At 44.0% G+C, this 21,448-nt stretch overlaps 2 protein-coding genes across 5 annotated transcripts in view; one reads left to right on the forward strand and one right to left on the reverse strand.

Annotated features, from left to right (window-relative positions):
- Positions 1–5,347: 5,347 nt before the first annotated feature.
- GALT (galactose-1-phosphate uridylyltransferase) lies at positions 5,348–13,592 on the reverse strand. Of its 3 annotated transcripts, none has more exons than XM_078592519.1 (11): positions 13,517–13,592; positions 10,068–10,237; positions 9,330–9,405; positions 9,192–9,240; positions 8,457–8,586; positions 8,292–8,348; positions 7,744–7,866; positions 6,811–6,943; positions 6,623–6,706; positions 6,091–6,248; positions 5,348–5,663 (listed from the first exon to the last, which is right to left on the reverse strand). In XM_078592519.1, the coding sequence occupies exons 2-11, from the start codon at positions 10,173–10,175 to the stop codon at positions 5,604–5,606; spliced, it is 978 nt and encodes a 325-aa protein (XP_078448645.1). In that variant the 5' UTR covers positions 10,176–10,237; positions 13,517–13,592; the 3' UTR covers positions 5,348–5,603. The 3 variants fall into 3 exon arrangements, with proteins under 3 accessions (XP_078448645.1, XP_078448643.1, XP_078448644.1); XM_078592517.1 differs by having other exon boundaries at positions 13,335–13,548; XM_078592518.1 differs by lacking the exon at positions 13,517–13,592 and adding an exon at positions 13,318–13,514.
- A 469-nt stretch (positions 13,593–14,061) lies between these two features.
- The window catches only part of LRRC49 (leucine rich repeat containing 49), a 67,384-nt gene continuing 59,997 nt past the window's right edge, over positions 14,062–21,448 (forward strand). Inside the window, exons 1-5 of one of the 2 annotated variants that reach the window (XM_078592520.1) lie at positions 14,062–14,428; positions 18,409–18,483; positions 19,004–19,136; positions 19,297–19,530; positions 20,050–20,155. In XM_078592520.1, the coding sequence (XP_078448646.1) occupies positions 14,327–14,428; positions 18,409–18,483; positions 19,004–19,136; positions 19,297–19,530; positions 20,050–20,155 (650 nt within the window). In that variant the 5' untranslated portion in view covers positions 14,062–14,326. The remainder of the gene's footprint in view (positions 14,429–18,408; positions 18,484–19,003; positions 19,137–19,296; positions 19,531–20,049; positions 20,156–21,448) is intronic. The other variant, XM_078592521.1, reaches the window with a different exon arrangement.

Below are 21,448 nucleotides of genomic sequence, written 5' to 3' on the forward strand. Positions count from 1 at the left end.
TGCACGAGGAGGTGATTCATTTGTCGGGCGCGCGATTTAACTTTAAACACCGGCGGACTTTAGCGAGAGCCATAGGACGATTTGAGGCGGTTCACATCGTCGGACGCATGCGCGTCACATGAGCGCGTGACGTCATCGTGCTAAATAGTGAGATGATGTCACAGCGGGTGACAGCTGGTCGTGACATCATTGTCAATTGCGCGATACCTAAAAACAAAATAGCTCCTCAAAAGATTATAAAAACACATAATTACATATTTAATTATGCTGCTGCTGCGTTGGCAGGTTGTGCACGAGCACAACAAAAAAACAACAATATCGGCTGGCCGAAAAAGGCAAACTACACATATAGGCGATGTTTCGGGCAATGGCCCTTAAATAGCACGTCCAAATGAAAAATAAACAGCATAAAAAGTTAACGTAATTGTGGAGGTCCCTACATGATCCAATGCAATACAGAGCACTCTTGAAACGCGAATAAACCGCATGGCCCGCTCAGTCATCCCAGCCACACTGCGTGGCTCCAAGAGGCCCCCCCCCTTCATCCCATCCAGCAGTGGATAAGATCAAAGGGCTGCACGTGTTCATTTACCACGTCGGAGCAATGGGGCTGCGATTAAGCAGTGGGGGAGGGAAGCGATAGCCACTTGCACTCGGCGAGCGAGCCCCAATTGTCCGCAGTAACGAAGAGGCTGTGAAGATGTAAAATATTTTGATTTAAAGCTTTCGTGACTGCAGGGATTCCTGTTTTTGGTTCTTTCGGTAATGTCACGTAGAAGGGAAAAAATAAAATTATTAAAATAAAACAATTATCACGACGTTTTGATTGCAACACTAGCAATCGTCATCAGGTGTGAGAAATGTATTATTTTTTTATTATTTTATTACTTCCCTTCTACGTGACTTTACCGAAAGAACCAAGAAGATGTAAAATATATCAACGATTTTCCATTCGTTGTCAACTCACAGTCACTACCGATTCAGTCGGAGATTATTTGCGTGGTTTGCATGTTATCATCTATGGTGCATGGCTATAATTTTTGTAATTAACTAATTACTGAACAGCACGTAGATTATTTTTTAACGAAGACAGATTAATGGATGTAAATGTCGATACCGGCAATATATTGTTTTATAATATTCAATTAACGTGTGTATTTAGTAACATATTTGATTAACATACAAGCTGCAGTAAAGGTGACGAACCACGCGTTTAAAGTATTTGGCTGCTATACATTTCCACACGATAAGCCACGTCGTTGACCCATCATGTGGCCAGATCGCGTCTGAAAAAGAGCGATATAACTAAGTGGGCCTTACCTGGTCACATAAAAAACGTAAAAAAAAATAGTTTCAATGTCTCGCCACATAAAAATACAACTTACACATATCATCGGCTCAATGGCGTGGGAGTTAATAATTTTAGCAGTATTGATTCAATGCAAGCAAACCGTGCACTGATTTCAACAGTGTCAGCAAGTCGGGTTTGCTTGAGTCAATGATAGTGAAATATCTGATTTTATCGACAAGGACCGCCGATTTTTTTTTTAAATACGGGTCCAAATATGAAGTTTATTTATGTAATAAATATAAAAACAAACACATTAATTCGCGTCGTGGAAAATGTACATGTAGATGGTACTGTGCTCACATTTGCCCCTATAGTAAGTTCTTTCCCCTGGGACGACAGAACCCACCCCCAATATATCACATGACCACAACGGACACGTCGAATGAGTTGCCAATATGCCAGACCGGTTTTTATCTGAACCAACTTGCACCACACATTGGTTATCTTATCAACCTTGTTTCCTTCTTCTTCACTTAGTAAATGTATGCGGGAAATCCCTTGAGCTGGAATATCTCGTTTGCAAGGGTGTCCACCGTACAAATGCATGTATGTTGACACCAAGAGAAAATTAAAGTGAATGTTGACATTTGTCACGTCAACTAAATGAGTACTGTACTACGATGCCGTATGCTTATTGCAGTACATGTGTAGTGACGTAAATGGGCCGCACTTACCGGCAGTGGTAGACGGGGCCCATCTGCAGGCGGTACCTCGTACCGCCAGGGGAAGCGCTGCAGTACCAGCCCAAGAGGGGAGGGGCTGCTGGGGGCTCAAGATCCCAGACAGCTAAGCCCCTCGGCGCTACCAACGGGGGGGGGGAAGGGGGGGGGGCTGCGGGGGATCTAGGATCCCCCGCAACCCCACCCCTCGATGGGCAAGGGGTATAAAAGGGCACCTCCCAAGCCGATCAGGACCCAGTTGAAGACAGAAGCCGAAGACCAGCTATATAGGACCCTGAGACCCCTAGCCCCGCTGTGCTTCTCGGGGCCGGGACTCTGTGCGGCTCAGTGGTGAGACCCTGGGAACCCCCGGCCCGACGGCCTTGTAAGGGCCGGGTCCAGTGGGTCAGTGGTCGGAACTCGCACCCTGGCTAGGGCGAGTTAGAATAGCCTCCCCCTAGGCACCCATAGCTGGAGGACCCTGAGTGTAGTCCTGTGTTAGGGCACGTTAGCCCGGAGGCAGTACCTCCCCAGACAGTGGTACAGTAGGACAGTAACCCTGAGCGTTCTGGGACTGTACTGCGGAGTGAGGTGGTTTAATAAAGTGTTGCCTCCAAGAACCGTCTCCGGCGTCTCCTGAATCCACAACACTACACATGTGTAGTGACGTATATTGAGTCACTATGGCGTTGCGCCAGCTACTGAGTGAAGAGTGTAACTGTGCATCTTAGAGCCCCTCTCTGTCACCAGAGTACGTATGGCATATGTGACAGTCTCGGTGAACCCAAGAGGGCACGTGACCTGCAGAAGATAAGGGCGGGGGCCAGAAGGGGACCAAAGGGATAGGTGATGTAAGGTCCCAGAACCTTCTGGGAAGATTCCGAAAGGGGCGTGGCCAAGGGCGGATCGAGGCCACGCTCAGGAGGGTAAAGGAGCAGTCCTGGGAGCGTTCTCGGCTGTCTTCTGGAATCAAACCGCTGTGCTACGGTCTTCGGTCTGCTTCGGTCGTCACATTCGACATCGTGGGTCAGGCAGTACTGTACTGACCTGACCCGTTTCTATAGTGACCTTGTTGAGGTCTAGCTCTGTGGTAGTTACCACATAGTTATCCCGAGTGTTTACGTAGTTTATGTAGTTACCCTGTTGGGGTGTATAATAAACGTGTTGCCTCAAAGTTACAAGTGTCCGCCTCTGTGGGACCCACTACACATGTGTAGTGACTTACTTGGAGACGCAAATTCTTGGAGGCAGTTCTTTTATTTAACCGAGCACTCTTTGCACAATACACGCCCTACGCTGGTACACACTCTCATCCCCCTTGTTTATACACAACTCTACGTAAGTTGCTAGCCTATACACAACACTAGCCGTCTGACACTGACGGCGCTGAACCGAGACAGCCAACGACCGTCTATCCGCGCTATATCAGGTGAAGACGACAGTGACGAAGGCGACGAGACGACAGCGACGATGGCGACGATCTTCAACAGCAACGACGGGGATCCCACTCCGAACGACAGCCCTGAGCTCCCCTCCTGGGACCCCTCTTATACTGTCAGCGTGGCCTGGCTCCACCCTGGCCACGCCCCCCTTCTGGAACCTACTAGCGAGCTCTAGATGTGCCCCTTCTGTAACCTTTCCCCCACATCCCTCTCTGGTCTATCACGTGGCCTGCTGTCAGTCAGGGCTGCTGCAAGCTGCATATCCCCTTCCCTGCCAGCAGCCAACGCTATGCTGCTACGTGATCGATTCTATGTCACTACATATGTTTGCACTTGACGCATGTGTTGTTGCGTTTAAAAGGTACTGTAGAATATTGAAAATATAAATCTTGTAAATCTATTAATCAACAGCCAACTCCGTCCAATTAATATAAGAAATGTGTAATTTACACCACTGCCTGAGATATGAGCCCTGTCAAAAACTTTTTTTTGCTTGAAAATTGCGTTTTTTTTACAGGAAGTTAAACAGGAACAGATATATTTTTGGCATTTTAGAACAAGCTATTGATAATCTTGGTACACTTTTAATAAACACGAAGACATTTGCAGAAACCCGACTGCGAATCTCCACATTTGTTTTTCAACACTCTACTGTAATAGTTATCGTATGCGGTATATAAAATACACTTTCATAAACGTGTATTTGCAGGTAAAGCCACGGATGAAAAATAATGAGTACTCGAATTGTTATTTAAATAGGCGATTAAATGTCAAAACCAATCATTGCATCAGAAATGTCGGAATATAAAAAAAAGCAGCAGTGAGGTGCTTGAGGAAGCATTCTCAGCTGCTCAGCTGTTGAACAAAAGCGACAATGGACAGGCGAGCTTGCTGCGGGTGTTTAATCGGTAAACAAGTGGCTTTCTAGAGCCTCTTGGTTTAAAAAAAAGTCACGGAAATTGCTGGACGCCGATTGGCTCCAAATTTAATAAGGGAAAACCAGAGTATAAAGAGAAGGCAGTGTATAAAGCTCGTCCTCTGCCTTTATTCTCCAAACCCTTGGCTCTATGCACTCTGTGCAGCAAGTGCAAAACAGCAGTGGCAGACAGGGAAGTTCACGTCGCCTATATTCTGAGTCTTTTAAATGTTATCCACACGTCAGCGTTAACATCTGCAATTACCCATGCTCTTTTGCTACGGTGAACAACTGGGTAAGTCTGAATCTTTGTTGCCACGTACACAAGTGTGATTTGTGCTCTGTTCCATTTTCACTGGGCACGTCCAGTATTCCACGTTTCCTTGTATTTTGGATGCAATTAAATGCTGTGTATATAATAAATCAATGTAGTATTGTACATTTACACTGCTATGCGCGATTACAAATGAAAATCAACTACGATGTATCCACTGCTGGATGAAGGTCTCTACAACCCGTCGCCATTTCTCGTTCTTGCGATGTAACCACTGATGCTTTTCATTTTGAACCTGGCCCACATTTAACAACTGGCTAGGGGAGCTTGTTATTTGTGCGTGCATTCTATGAAAAGTCAGATAAAACCAACTTAAATAATTTGATATGCATTAGCATTTTATTAAATGCATCACCCAACCACATAACCTGGGTTGAGGGTAGGTATTTAGACTGAATATCAACAAATACCATTATTCTTAGGTTTTTTTTTACGTAAAAAAATCTTTTGATTCGGTGGAATTTAATGCATTCATCCAAGCTCTCACAAACCTAGGCCGAAATAATATAAAATAGGGGAAAAAAACTACGACAAAAATGGATCGGCTACACAAGAATTTGTTACACAAAATGCCAATACATATGAAAATACATATACATAATACAATAATACATCAGTCAGCCAAAGAGGTACACTTTCACCAAAGTGGTTCATAGCTTTATTAGATCTTTTGAAAGTTGAATTGGAGAAATAAATGCGTACATGTATACGATATTACAATCTCATGATTTACTCCTGACATGTCCAAAGAACAAAAAAAAAATCTGATTTTTATTCAGATTTTTATTCAGTCAGCACCGTCAATATATTTGTATAGCACTTCAATTACGCTTTCAGAAAGGGTGATTTTTTTTGAAGATTAAAGCCACATGGCCTGGGCAGGAATAGCGAAATGGGGTTTTCAAGGCGCTTTCTTCATCTTGTAGTGCTCCTTCGGCAGGCTCCTGAGCCGTTCAGCTGCCTGTGAAAAGATGCAGTAAGGGTGGACGTGTGTCAACAAGACTTGAAAGTATAAAAGGCTTCCATAAGCCACTTGCATTTATGGTCTTTTATGTCAATGGCCATTCATCAGAGATCTTGACATAACTGTATTTCTTGAAAGCGTATATGAAAAATATTGTAGGAGGTAAAAAGATAAACATATTTTACCAATTTTGGATTTTTAAGCCAATTTGGACAATTCGCATTGTTCATATTATTTTTTAACTAAAAGCAATTTTTGCTCATGATCATGAATGCAATTATATTTTCAGCCTGCGTCAAAGCAATATTGTATTGCAAACAATAAATATTAAGTTTCATGCCAAATTTCACTTACAAATAATTGTAATGCTTGACATGAAGAATAATCGTTCTAATGTGTCTTGTGCATTCGGTGGTACACAAACCTGCTCAGGAGTGAGATCTCTCTGTGCCTGAGCCAGCATTTCGTATCCAACCATGAACTTGCGGATGGAGGCAGAACGCAGTAGGGGAGGGTAGTAGTGCGCGTGCAGTTGCCAGTGGTCGCAGTTGCCCTCAGTCAGCCACTCTCCCGTCGGTGCCCCTGTCACCACGATCAGGGGTTTGAAAACATATATTCGTCAACCTCAGATGTTGGGTTTGTTACCTGACATACAATAATTCCTACCTGCTTAGAAACACTCTATCTGTTTTTTTCAATTAACATTTGAATATTTGGCCATTAAAAGAAGACCAATAGAATCAATGTAGCATTGTACCTTCAATGATGATGCAATATAGTTGTACATACACACCACGCTGTCCCAAATTCACCCCTTGTAAGGGTAACACAAGGCCAGAATAACTGTTTTATTAGCTCTGTATTGACTCAGAATTTCAATTGTAGACTGAAATGTTTGTTAAAAAGCGTGCTGCTCTGTAAGTGCATACGTTCCAAATAAAGTAAATCCATCTCACCATGCCATCCCATCGAGTACGGGAAGGAAATCTCAAAGAGGTTGTCATACTTCGTCAAAAGCCGCTTCATGACATCTGCCAAACCTTATAGGGACAAGCAGAAACATCATCAGCCAGGGCGTAGATAAAATTGCTTGAATGAAGTGGCATAGGACATTTGTGTCAATGGTGCATACGCCAAGCCTTACTGTCCCTCTCCGACGCGGTGAGGTCGGTTAAACGCTGGACGTGTCTGCGCGGCAGCAGCAGAGTCTGGAAGGGCCACGTGGCCCAGTATGGCACCACTGCCAGCCAGTCTGAGTTCTCCACCACCACACGCTCCTGTGATGATCCACAGTATTAATAGCTGCAAGGTCGGACCGCTTGTGTGCTATGATAGAGATTTTTGGGTTAGATTGCGTAAATCTATAAATGTGTCGTTAAAACCCGCCACCACCCGACACAGCCAACTAGTCAGGGTTGTCACGTAAACAGAACGTGGCCAATTTGTCACTAGTACAGCACACAGGTGTGTTGGAGAGCTAAGCCACAACATTTTTACAATCTGAGTACGACGTTTCGCCTGAAGCTAGTTGTAAATACTGGCGAAACGTCATACTCAGTTTGTAAATTTTGTAGTTTGACTCTCAAACACACTGGTGTGCTGTACTAGTGACGAATTGACGTTCTGTTTACGTGACAACCCTTACTAGTTGGCTGTGTCGGGTGGTGGCGGGTATTAACGACACATTTATATATTTATGCGATCAAACCCAAAAAAACTATTATGGATAATATTGGTCGCGAAAGCCAACGTGTTAAACTCTTGTGTGCTTTTAGCATGCAGGAATATGACTGGGTATTTTACTAAAGGGGAGGTTGGCTGTTGGGTGTGGTTGTGTGTTTTCAATCCCGATCTTCATTCAGCAATACCTATGTGTGTCATGGTATTCTCATAAGACTCTAAAAACCAACACGTGTTCTCAATCCCCAACAAGCATTTGTTTAACTAGATGTGTGTTTCAAAGAACATTCAAACTTTTCCTGTCCACCCTGGATCTATTTGATCCTAAACATGTAATGTTTTAAACCTGTCAAAAAGAAGCGTTCTTTAAACACTTACAACACAGAGCTGTTCTTACCTTCTTCTCGGCCTCCATCTGTGCATACTGTAGGAGCATTGGAACTCCGTTGGTATTGTAGTAGTCTTTCTGAGTCCTGTCTGCTATACGTGCCTCATTGGGCAGAAAGGAGCTCGCCCACACCTGCACACCACAGGTTCACTGCAAATTAAGGTATTCGTATCAAAATATTACACATGACAAAAACTGTTTGGTGACAATTTTAGTGATGCTGATCAACAGCCAGAATCAATAACAAGCAACCATTAATATTAGTCAAGCCAGTAATAGGGCCAGAATAATTAAATGTAATTATAATGTACATATTCTTGGTTCTTTCGGTAAAGTCACACCTGATGATGATTGCTTGTGTTGCAATCGAAAGGTCGTGAGAATTTTGTTTTATTTTTATTATTTTATTATTTCCCTTCTACGTGACTTTACCGAAATAACCAAGAATATGAATCCCTGCAGTTACGAAAGCTTTAAATCGAAATATAATGTACATATTAATGTGATACATTGATAATCATTAATTTATTAGCAAATTAAATAGCAATGTTTGATACCTGGCAATGAGGGTGAGGGTTGGAACATCCCATTACAGCTCCTTTGTTTTCAAAAATCTACAAAAGAAACAAACATTTCACGTTGCTGTTTCTTGAACTAAATTGACAAAGTTACATTTTATTTTAACATAGTAGAGTCTGGAAGGGCCACGTGGCAGTGCTTACCTGTACCCACTGAAATTGCGATCCAAGTTCTGTAACGATGTCTGCCCACTTGTCAATCACTGCGCGGATCTCAGGAATGGACATCAGTGGCAATGTGACATCAGACCACGGGTGGAAGCACATAACCTTACTGTGGAGTTCATTCAGAAGAAATATCACCAATGTTAATTAGTGATCAGTGGCAATTATGGCATTGAGACAGCACGCAGCAGCATGCATCATCCAATGCCAACCCCTCGGGTCCCTCCTTGAAAAGTCCCCAAAGTAAGCTTCTTTCACATCCCCAAGTCTCTATATTAATGGTCGATCTGATGAACCCTCAGCCTCACTTTCCACCCATGAGGAACTTGAGCACAGAGAATCTGGTGGGCAGGGTCAACCGAGAGGAACCAAGCCACATGCCCAACGTTTATTTGTGGAGTTTTATTCAACATTAAAACAAACATGATGAGACCAAGCAACGAACGGTATGCTGCATCTCAGCCACACCATGTCTGACAAAGACACAAGCTGGATCTCACATAGACGGCCAGAGATGCGTGTATCGAGTATAACAAGACGTACAAAATACGTAGTCTAAAAGAAGGCAAGCAAACAATCTCCTAGTTTGTCTTAGTAGTATTTTAAAACACAAATGTCCAGGGTTGTTGTTGTATGTTGAACTTCTGTCGCACCGTACGTAGCCAACTATAAGCATTTTTTTTTTTAGGTTGTGGTGAAATTTACAAGTCTTACCAATTGCCTCTGGCAGCCTCTGTCCTAAACAGTGGGTGCTCACTTGGGCCTGTGGAACACAAGGTGTGGTGCAAGCATTAATGGATGTGTCTGCAATATAACATACAAAATGCCGTGCTTAAAATGCTTGATCCTTACCTGGGCTCGGAGCATCAGGCTGCAAGGCTGGGAAATCATTATCAAACGTGAATGTGCCTTCATATTCAGGGTTTACCTGTGAGAAAGCAATAATAAAAGCGCACACTTTAAACAAGGGAACTTTGCACCCATATACATGCCAGTGGGCTATCAATGAGGGATGGTGAACTGTGATGTGTTTGCGAACTGAAACACTCATGTGGGTCTGCTTCAGACCAGTGGTAGTCCACAAAACATATAAATGTATCAGCCTTTTCATTAAACTGCTGGATGAGGGCCTGTCCATGCCGTGTTAGTAGCGGGGGTTATATGAACATACATAAACACCATTATGGTCAGTGTGGGTTAGTGGGGGGAGCACAGCAGTTTAAGCAATGAGGTACAGCACATTGATTTTTTCCTCTACACTACCCTCTGCTGCCCACAACGAAGCACTAAAACGAGACAAAATGACAACATACTCTTTGGTTCTTTCGGTAAAGTTACGTACGTGAAAAAAAATATAAAATAAAAGTAACTAAATATTTAGTTATAAAAATAACTAAATATTTAGTTATTTTCATTTTATTGCAGTCACGAAAACATCAAATCTAGAAAATGACAACACTGAATTGCAATTAGAGGTTAACCTATGCGACGGCAACAAAAAAGTTCAAACTCTGCAAAGCCGCGTTTCCATTGGGGCAAGTGTGGGGATAAGCGAAGTGCATCCAGGTGTACTGGGTCCAGGTAGATCACCTGTCCGAGAGCACGGATGGCGCCCGGGCAGAGCGGGTTCGCCGGGTCTCTGCGTGGCACCTCGCTCTCTGCCACGTGCTCTACCTGACCATGCCACGGCCGCAGCATGCGGTGCGCGGACACCAACACCCACTCGTCCCGCAGCGGGTTGTAGCGGATATGCTGGTGCTCTGTCGCATGCGCACACACACAGGCACATGGAAGATCACGAAGTAGTGTTGGCGAGCACCTATTACGCGAGGCAATTTTGCTTGACAGAGTTAGTGTGGTCAGTACCACACCCGGCTGTCTTTGTCTTGCCAGATGTTATTCAAGGCTGAATAACATCTTATTCAAGGCTGAATAACATCTAGGAAGGGGTCAGCAGAGTGGCAGATTCCACTTTCCACCGATGTTGTGCTTTACAAGAAATCAAACCGTTGCTAGGATTGAGGTGTAGACTTATTGAACCACCGGCTCCACACACATTTATACCATGTATTCAGGTAAATCAGAACGTGTACAGTATATTTATATAAATCCCCATTGAGACTATGGACAATGCAGCATCCTGTATTTGAGATGTTAGACCAATACATTTTTGAGAACCCTTTTTGCATAGTTACAGCAACTCGTGTTCTCTATACTGTAGCTCTTTGCAGTAAGGCGAATTGCAATGTTAATCATTGAGCCTCCTACCATGTTGATCGGTTATGTCAATCGTATAAGAAGTATTTACGGGCGTGCAGGTCACGTGATGTCTTTGTGCTGTCACGCGGACAGGTCATTCAAAAGAGCTTCTCAGATTATTATTTGTTTCTTTCGGTTAAGTCACGTCTAAAGATAAAATAATAAATTAAATTAAATAATAGAATACGACGTTTCGATTGCAACACAAGCAATCATCATCAGGTATAATGAAATAGCGACATAAAATCTAACCAGAAAACTATAGACAGATATATTAGCAGACAGATATCACCAAGATACATAGAGAGAGCAACACAGGTAACAGAGAGAGGTGGTCGTCTCTGTGGGGTGGCCTTAAATAGACAGAGGAGGGCGGACGCAGAGAGAGGGAGGGGGGTTAGAGAAAAAATTAGCATATCAATGAGCGGACAACAAAACGTGGTGCTGCAAGTGCGATGACACGGCAAGCAAGCCTGAAAATCAGGAGAACGACACACTAAAATTAAATAACCTAGTAAAATATCGAAATGTAATGTAATACAACACAGAGGGTCGGTCAACACACAATTAACGCATAGCCTGGTTGATTACGTATTTCAAAGATTGCTAAGTTAGAATTTAAGTGTGAACATTCCAAAGAGAGGACACAGGCAGAGAGAACAAGTAGTCAGAGAGAGAGAAAAACGAAGATAAGTTTAAAACTTCCCTGTAGAAGTGGTTCAATCTTAATTTTAGAACTTTCGTGACTGCAGGAATTATTATAATTTAATTTATTATTTTATCTTTAGACGTGACTTAACCGAAAGAAACAAATAATAATTCCTGCAGTCACGAAAGTTCTAAAATTAAGATTGAACCACTTCTACGGGGAAGTTTTAAACTTATCTTCTTTTTTCTCTCTCTCTGACTACTTGTTCTCTCTGCCTGTGTCCTCTCTTTGGAATGTTCACACTTAAATTCTAACTTAGCAATCTTTGAAATACGTAATCAACCAGGCTATGCGTTAATTGTGTGTTGACCGACCCTCTGTGTTGTATTACATTACATTTCGATATTTTACTAGGTTATTTAATTTTAGTGTGTCGTTCTCCTGATTTTCAGGCTTGCTTGCCGTGTCATCGCACTTGCAGCACCACGTTTTGTTGTCCGCTCATTGATATGCTAATTTTTTCTCTAACCCCCCTCCCTCTCTCTGCGTCCGCCCTCCTGTCTATTTAAGGCCACCCCACAGAGACGACCACCTCTCTCTGTTACCTGTGTTGCTCTCTCTATGTATCTTGGTGATATCTGTCTGCTAATATGTCTGTCTATAGTTTTCTGGTTAGATTTTATGTCGCTATTTCATTATACCTGATGATGATTGCTTGTGTTGCAATCGAAACGTCGTATTCTATTATTTAATTTATTATTTTATCTTTAGACGTGACTTAACCGAAAGAAACAAATAATAATTCCTGCAGTCACGAAAGTTCTAAAATTAAGATTGAGCTTCTCAGATCATTGAATTGAACTTTATGGCGCATAATGTCCGTGATGCAGTCATTCTTAGTGGGTTGATGGTCGGCGATGCGGCTATCGACTCATCTCGACGAGCTGTACACGATGCACCACCACTACGGTGCGTACGAGCGTTCAGGGTTTCGGCGCAATCGTCCTCGCTGCGTTTCGACATCGCGGAGTGGCACCGATTTCGGATTGATTGGTACCCCAGCCGCGGAGTTAAGTACACCCCCTGGACAAAAATAGTGTCGCTTAAATAAAATATTAAATTGCCTCGGTGATTTTGTATTATTATTGGTTACCCCGGGGTACCGCCATAAGGATCAATCATACGTTCACACATTACACGGCAAAATAAGTTCACGCCCCATGAAACGACGTTGACAGTCAATTACAATCGTTTACGCACCTAAATACTGTCGTAAGCAATGCAATTCTAACTTCATTGGTATGCGTCTTTGAGGAGTTGCAGTACCATAAAACTGTATTGCATGCCGACATTAACTTTGCTCCCAATAAAATAACAGCCAAGTTGCAGCCTCGCCTTCTTGTTTAGGATTGGTCATTCAAAGTACAGTATTAAAATCCAGAGGTGTGGACTCGAGTCATGTGACTTGGACTCGAGTCAGACTCGAGTCATGAATTTGATGACTTGCGACTCGACTTGGACTTGCATAACAATGACTTTGTCCCACCTATGAGATGTGGACTCGAGTCATGTGACTTGGACTCGAGTCAGACTCGAGTCATGAATTTGATGACTTGCGACTCGACTTGGACTTGCATAACAATGACTTTGTCCCACCTCTGTTAAAATCTACGAACCCTATCTCGTCTAATCAATGGTGTTGATAACGCCACAACACCCCACTCACACATGTTTCTTATGCTAGACCCCCAAGCTATTGTCAAGTCTACCAGCCTGTGTCTAAGATATATCCTACGTAGCCTATCGCAGCTGTCGACTTACAGCAATACCATGCCAATGACATGTTTGTTTTAATCAATTACAGCACGCGAATAAGACTCAAATCGAGTAGGAAGTGCAGCCAACATAGCGGTCCAGTGCAGTGCCACTTACGAGTGACGAAACCTTACCGCAGGGGTCAAATTGGTTACTTGAAGCTGCTTCGGCCATCTGAGAACTAAAGCAAAGCACCGAATATTCGAAATAAAAATTAAAAAGGATAAAAAAAACCCCTTTAACGGCGAGTGTTGAATAGTCCTCCCGTAAAAGGCGCAGTGAAAGCGGCACGTGCCTCAACTTTGAACTTGCTCACCGCTGCCACACGGAACGCCCGCAGGGACTTCCGGGATGGCGTCTCATTGGTCCGTCTCCCAACGAGTTCGCGGGGCGGTGGGTGGGGGGGTGGCGCTGGGGGCGGTGGCGGTGGGTGGGGGGGGTGGAGCTGGGGGCGGTGGGTGGGGGGGTGGCGCTGGGTGCGGTGGCGGTGGGTGGGGGTTGGCGGTGGGTGGGGGTTGGCGGTGGGTGGGGGTTGGCGGTGGGTGGGGGTTGGCGGTGGGTGGGGGTTGGCGGTGGGTGGGGGTTGGCGGTGGGTGGGGGTTGGCGGTGGGTGGGGGTTGGCGGTGGGTGGGGGTTGGCGGTGGGTGGGGGTTGGCGGTGGGTGGGGGTTGGCGGTGGGTGGGGGTTGGCGGTGGGTGGGGGTTGGCGGTGGGTGGGGGTTGGCGGTGGGTGGGGGTTGGCGGTGGGTGGGGGTTGGCGGTGGGTGGGGGTTGGCGGTGGGTGGGGGGCCGACATCCGAACTCCAATGACAGCCGACGACGGTCACGTGGGCGCGCGTAGTGGATTGTTTACGGAAGTTAAGTTCGCCGTTGCCCCTGGCAACGCGGAAGCGTTCGGCGTCGCACCGGAAGCTGAAAGCGCGTGCGCGGCGGCTGCTCGCTGCTTTTATTCTCTTATTTTATTATATTTTTATTGCTGTGGTGGGGGGGTTGTTATTCTTCCACAACCCATATGTTGTTTTACTACAGCGATACATTATCATCGTTTTTGCGGCTGTGCGCTTGCAACCGTACTGATGTCGCCGGTCGGTATTATTTTTGCTTTCTTCTACCGGGTGAGGCGTTGAATGCGAGCGCCGTATTGCATTTTTGCCCTGCTTGGCGGCCGCGGGACTGCGTCGGGGAAGATGAATCAAAATAAGATGAGGGCTCGCGTGGTGCCCAGCACGGTACGTGGGAGACGACGCAACCGAGACACAACGGGACACCACAACAGCGGGAGGCAAAAACAGTGCAGCGGCGACAAAGGCAACAACAGATTCGCTAGACGACAGCATAAGGGGCAGCACAAGGCGACACGTCACGTTGGTGACCCCAGGTTACTCGTGCAAATTGGACTATCTCCCACTCTCCCCCCCCCGTCTGTTGAGTTCTCGCTGAATTAAACAAATCAAATTGGGCATACACGATGAACTAATGGGATACAACACAATGCAGCAGCACAAAGCGATACGAAGTGACACAATGCAACATTAGACACCAGGCTATACAGCATGAGGCAGCGGAAGGTAACACAATGCAGTACCAAATTACATAACACTGCAACAACATACGCCGACACAAGGTAACATTCGTTCAGGCAACATAGGAAGCAACGTAAGGCAATACTGCACGATAAAACAGAACAGCGCTGCAAGGCGACACGAGGCAAGAAGACTTGGCAACAAGATGAGGCAACCTAAGCAAAGAGCGCTGGTCAACACGGGTACAAACTCTAGGCTATTCAACGTATTGAACACAAGGCAGTGAGTGCAACATGAGGACACAACAAGGCGTACACAGCACAAAGAGACACATGACCCAACGTTGGGCTACACGACAACGGCAACATGAGATGCCGTTGCGTTCAGACGTCGTGTGCTGTACATCCAACATTGCGTTGTATTGTAATACAAAGGACAGAACTCAGTGCTACAGAGCATAAGGCGATGTCACACTAGGAGGCGAATGACAACACCGGGGCAACACAACTTCGAGCAATACTCGGCGACAGAGCACAACATTAACAAGGCGATGTTGTACAGCGCAACGGAAACAACGCAAACTGTGATACTAATGCCGTGGCGTCTGTACACATCCATCACCTCGACCAATTCTATTCTCGCGCATGGCGATATGTTCATGAGTTTAAATGCCAAAGTCGAGGTGTGCTGGTAGCCACGACGGGAGAGAGGGCTTCAGGAGAGCGTTCGTGTAGTTTTGGTATTTATCCGATGAATGAGCGCAAACTCCAGTGGCTCGCTATTTGGTCGAAATTTTGGGTTGCATGGCCGCAGTCAACACAGATGCTATTTATGGTTATGGCGAGGGGATATTGATGAGGTCTTGGTTGACGGATAGCTTGTTGTTGGCAATAAAACGTGTCAACTCTATTGCAGTTTGCATATCCCTGCGAGTATTTGGTGGCATAATTCTCGCTAAGAACAAGCAAAGTAACCGGGGGGTTGCTGTCAGTTTCGGCGTTCCGGTTATGGTGTACATTGCCTTGTTGAATTGTTCATCAAGCAGTTTTGTTTTACGAGCTTTTGCTTGCGGTAGTTTAACTCAACGCGCTGGTGAGCTGTTTTGGGGTTCGCTTATTTTGGTGAGCTTGTCCATCGGTGTCTTTGAGCAGGACAGAATGTGGGCAACTACTGCCATCCAAGCTGTGGGGGGGGGGGGGGGGTTGGTCATGTTTTTGTCCTCTTATTCTTGGTTCTTTCGGTAAAGTCACGTATAGAAAATAAAAATAATAAAATGAAAAGAAAAAATATTTTTACTTTAATGAATAAAAAAATATTTAAAATTTGAATTTAATTTTATTATTTTTATTTTCTATCTACGTGACTTTACCGAAAGAACCAAGAATATGAATTCCTGCAGTCACGAAAGTTTTAAGTCAAGATTTGTCGTCCTCTGTTGTGTTTGAGGCACCTCGTGACCTCGGTTCCGGAGGAGCTTGCCCCACGCAGTGCGGCTGAAATAAATGAAGTGCAAGTCTGCAGTGACGTCTTCCCAACGTTTTGTTCGTGTAGAATTCACTGACTCCACCATGAGTGTTCTGGGTGTCCCTTATCTTGGTCACCAGTTCGGATCTTGTACAATCAGGGCATTGGTCATGTGCAGTGGTCGGCGCAGTATAGCTTGACATTCGCGTTGCAATATATTACTTTAATACGGTACACTCTAATCCACTGCCGGATGAGAGGTTCCCCACGTCGTTGCCAGTTCTGCGAGGGGCGGGGGGGTTATTTGAGCATATTCATCACGCTGCCCAGTGTGGGATGGTGAAGAAGGGGGGCATAAATGTGGGGAGCAGTCTTACCTCTTTTTTACGCAAATACGTTGTCACTTCGTTAACACCGCTACCTGATTTGTGTCGGCTTGACCCACACGTGCGTCGCTGACTGCAGCATCCGCCCTTTCTCAGCCTTCCCGTCCACCCTTTCTCAGCCTTCCCGTCCACCTCATCTGTAAATCGCTGTCGACTCACGTAGTTTCGATATTCGTCGTACCTTTCTGGAACGCGTCCCCCACGTAAACCAGGGAGATGCGTTCCCTGCACTTCCCTCTGCTGCCTCGCCAAGATTTGTTGTCTGTACCCTATAACACACGCATTCCAGGTAATTTCGTCTTCTGCGTTGTTTGAAAAAAAGCTACGTACCACTGCGTTAATACGTTGCGTGCGTATAAATGCTGCCACTGTTGTAATGGTAGAGTATCCTTTGACGGATTTATTTGTTGACACTTTATAAAGCCAATTTTTACAGCATTGCACACACCACTTCTGTATACACAAGCAGTGCCCAAAGTAAACGTGACATTCATGCCATGTTGGCTGACGTTACAATGACAGCTGCCGCGGGCAAAGTTGCTCATGTTGAGCATTCAACATGAGCAGTTGAGACAATACTATTCTCTGTAGTGCAGGAGCATTGCTTTATCTCCTCCACACCCCCTCCCCCCCCAACAAACACTATCCTGTCGACTGTAAACGGTGGAAGAAACACTCGATGTTGGAGCTGTACCTGCTTGTGGCCATGTGGCCAAAACAGTAGGGATGTCCTCAAAACGAGGATCTGAGTTGGCTGGTCTAGGCTCTGCAATCCACATGTTGTGTTTGCCTAGAGCATTTATGGTGATAACATTTTCATCAGCATAATAATGATAAATTATGTAGCCTATAGTCAAGGCCGCCCACCCCATCCACGATGTATCAGTAATGTGGGTTGCTTGAACATATTTCACTACAAAGCCCAAGAGGCCCAAAAGGTGTATGAAGGGAATTTCTTTAGCCTCAAATTTTGACATGTATGTATGTTGAACTTCTTTCACACCGTACGTAGCCAATCGTGCTCATCGGACGTGCTGGGGAACGACAACAAACTTAACGCAAAAAGCAGTTAAAAAAAAATAAGTTTTCAATCAAGATTTAAAAGTGCATAGCTCCAGTGGCTTTGTAATATTGGAAGGAAGAGTGTTCCAGACGGCTGCCAAAGTGCATCTGAAATAGTGAAATGCAGTGACCGTCATTGTTCTATGGTTCGCTAAAAGCTGTTGCGAGGATGACCGAGTTTGCATGATGGGTTATGCTCCATGATGAGATCAGCAAGGTAGTGTGGTTCATTTGCGGCAAGCACTTTGTGTGTAATGAGTGCGACCTTATGTATTTGTTTGGCAACTGGAAGCCAATGCAGCTCAGCAAACACTGGATGGACATGGTCGGACATTGTAAAAAATGGATACACTGTACTGGTGACTTCAAACAATGGTGAATAAAAACAAATGGTCGTTGAAATATTTAATTTGAAAGGGCCACACTTTTGCTTATGTAAGGTATTTGGCAACAAAATAAACAGCCTGGCCGTTAGGCATTTAGTTGCCAGAGAAAATGGAACGGATTGTAAGTTTTCCCATGACACCTTGGCTTCTAAATGTATTCCACATTGGCATGCATTTGTTTGAAACTCAAGCTCCATTGCATTCTCCAGCCAGCTTGAAAATTGACCGTACTATAGTTTCATCACCACATTCATCAGATGCACATTGTAGCACATAACAATTTTTTTGGATATCTATCTGCCCCAAGAGTATGTGTAGCTCTATAGAATTGTACCAACTTGTCAGATGTTTGATTTTGCAACGCTTAACAATGTTGTGTTATCTCTAGGTGAACATCTATGGCCTACAGATAATACCCAAGACCCTGATTAGTGACAGGCTGTCTTCTCCAAGTAAACAGCAGGTATGTTCACCTCAATGCAGTGCTGTTCAATTTTGAAACATCATAGACATGCATGTTACTGAATACATCTGCAAGTAGTGTTTTCTGTAATTACAGAAACTCTTATGATAATAAAAAACACTCTTTATACGCCTACATTGAGACTTAGGCGTAACATATAATAAAGATGTTTAAATGCTGCTCTGAAATAGTCCAAGAAGCACATAGGCTAATGAACCAAAACTATTTAATTTTTATTTAAAGAGTTCAATATTTTGTTCGTTTATTTCTTTACAGAAATTGTTGGTTATTTTAATATGCTTGAATCAATGTTCAGTGAATTAACATGGTTATTAATGTCTCTTCTGTGGCAGTGTTTAATTGAAGCTATGAATACTGCTTTAAACTTTGCCATGTGGCAATATTTACATTTTATAAATTGACATTTGACAACGTAAATTCACAAACAAGTGGCCTGCGATGTTTGCCGTGTTTGATTGTTTTTCTGGTTACTAAGTGAGCGTTCATTTCTGTGACACAGTCTGAGTACAGGGTAAACAAGGACCAGCAGGCAGGGTCAAAAGTCCCGGAGAGCCAGCTCTTCTATGGCCGATGCGCAACTACAGATGGGCAGCTGCTGATTAGAGAAACTCAGCACCAGCCCTACAAGCTCGGTTAGACACCTGGCATGCCACACTGCCTAGATGGTGCCCATCCCTACATGTGACACCAGAGAGCCGCTTGAGGATACTTGATTGCCTCTTGTGTAAAATACGAAGCTCGCATTGCTTGTTCATTTTTTTACCATCCTCATGTACCGTGTCCTTTCAACAGACGGCCGATTGTCCCGTGGCAAGGTGCGTGTGCCGGCCACGGCTTTTGTGGCCGACCTGTCGGTACCGGCGCATCACACGTTACTTCACAGGCCCACGGAGGCCCACAGCACCTTTGCCGTGTTTCCTGACAACCGACTGGCCCAGGGCCCGGGCTCCACGTCGCGGCACGGTGCACAGCGCGCAGGCTCTGCCAAGGCAAACAGCAGCCAGGCCAGCATGCCCTACTTGCCAGGTTTAAGCCCTCAACGAAATACTACTCCTGCCCAAGTACATCACTTGAACAAAAACAGAACAGGGTATAGGCGAACCAAATTATTTTAAATGTTAGTAATTATGAATAAAATGTGTAAATGTATGCTCTCTAGAAATAAGAAACTGATTTGTTTTGTGATGTGCAATGTTGCAAAAATAATAATAGGTATAGCAAACACTCTAGAAGTACTTATTGTTGCTGTCCAAACAGTAACCTTGTTAGTTTTTGTAAAAGTTGTTCAAAGTAGGTTGAGATATTTTAAGTGTTTTCACACTAAATTACAGACATGCTTCTAGTCTCCTCTTCTTGACAGCATCTCTGCCCATCCACAGGACAAATCGATTTTTGTTAGCAACTTTGCCACAGCCATGAAGGAAATATTTTGGGGATACTGCAGGGGCCTCTGAGAGGCTTTAGAGCAAACGAAGCTCTGTGTGTAGTTGCACACTTTTAACTTCAGCACTACTGCATGGGTGATGCTTTATGTGCATTTCCTAGGAGACCGTGTGATCTTCACCGAATCTTCCACCGCGCCTGGAATTCCCATTGTGTACCGGACAGTGGAGGAAAGAGCATACAACCCAGAGAGACTCAACCTTGACAGGTATATCTCTGTACAGGCAATACAACAACATAATTTGCAATTGTTGAGAACATTCATGTATAAAAGCACCATTCTTTTTTATACAGTACAGAATCACGTTCGATTTGTTTCTTTTGTGCACTTTTATCGTAATAGATTAAACAATTATAATACCACGTTTATAAAACAGGTTTCAAACTTGTGTATAATGTACTTTGCGGACCAAAAAAGCAGAGCAAAAAATTGCTCAAATGAGCATTCATTCGGTGGAGCTATATTGGCCCAGAGTCAGAAGTGGAAATTCTACATTACTAAGGCAGGGACTAAATCCTCCTAAGTACGTGTGTGTATGTGCGTTAAACGTCTTTCGCATTGTACGTAGCCAACCGCGCTGATCGGAGGTGCTGTAATTCCACCAAGGGCAGACAACACTGGCTTCCTGGCAATGTGGGGTTTTTAAAATTACTCGCAGGACACTTTTATTGACAATTGGACCGTGAACGCCTTAGAAGTAGAAAGGACGGACTGTGAACTTGCCCTTTTGAAGGAAGTGGATGCCCACGATCCCACACGAATGGTTTAGATGACCACTTTCACCGCCATCGTGAATGTCCCACATGTTTTTTTTATTGAAAACATCTCTCTCTGCACATGTAGTGGTTAACCACTGGAAATTAAAACATGTTTTTACGAACACGTCTAACATTTAAATATATGTATATAAGTACTTTGCATTTGCACGTGAAAAAATATTGTTTTACGTGAAGGTATCATTTATATTCATAGGTATGAAGTCTTACATTTCTAAATTTGTTTTGTTTTACACTACACAACGTTCTAAAGTGGAAAATACTATCAACATTACATCTTTCATATTCGTGACATTTGACTTTTTGCCAAGTTTACATTCTTGCGGCATGTTCCAATGCTTACATTCATGATTAATAATGTAACAAGTGTCAGTGCAAACTTACCCACCCTCTATGCCTTCCTAATATTTGTTTCACAAGTATATGTGCCTCAACCATTACGTATGGAGCACAGTATTAAGATATATTAATTATATGGATCTTATTTCTAACAGCACAACATTTTGTAAGAGGCCCTTTTCACAATAAAACAATAAAATAGTGGCATTTTCAAAAGGATATACAAGGTAAGGCCAAGATGATACCTTCAAAAGTTACTTTACATATAAATGGCCTTCCATTAGTTCTAAATAGCAGAGTTTAATAATTTGTTAAATAAATGCTAGATTATGTCGCATTGGTAGTGGTAGCCATCCATTTGTGGTTTATATTTAAACCAATACAC

Source organism: Lampetra planeri, chromosome 3, assembly GCF_965212315.1.
Source record: "Lampetra planeri chromosome 3, kcLamPlan1.2.h2, whole genome shotgun sequence".
Taxonomy (NCBI): domain Eukaryota; kingdom Metazoa; phylum Chordata; class Hyperoartia; order Petromyzontiformes; family Petromyzontidae; genus Lampetra; species Lampetra planeri.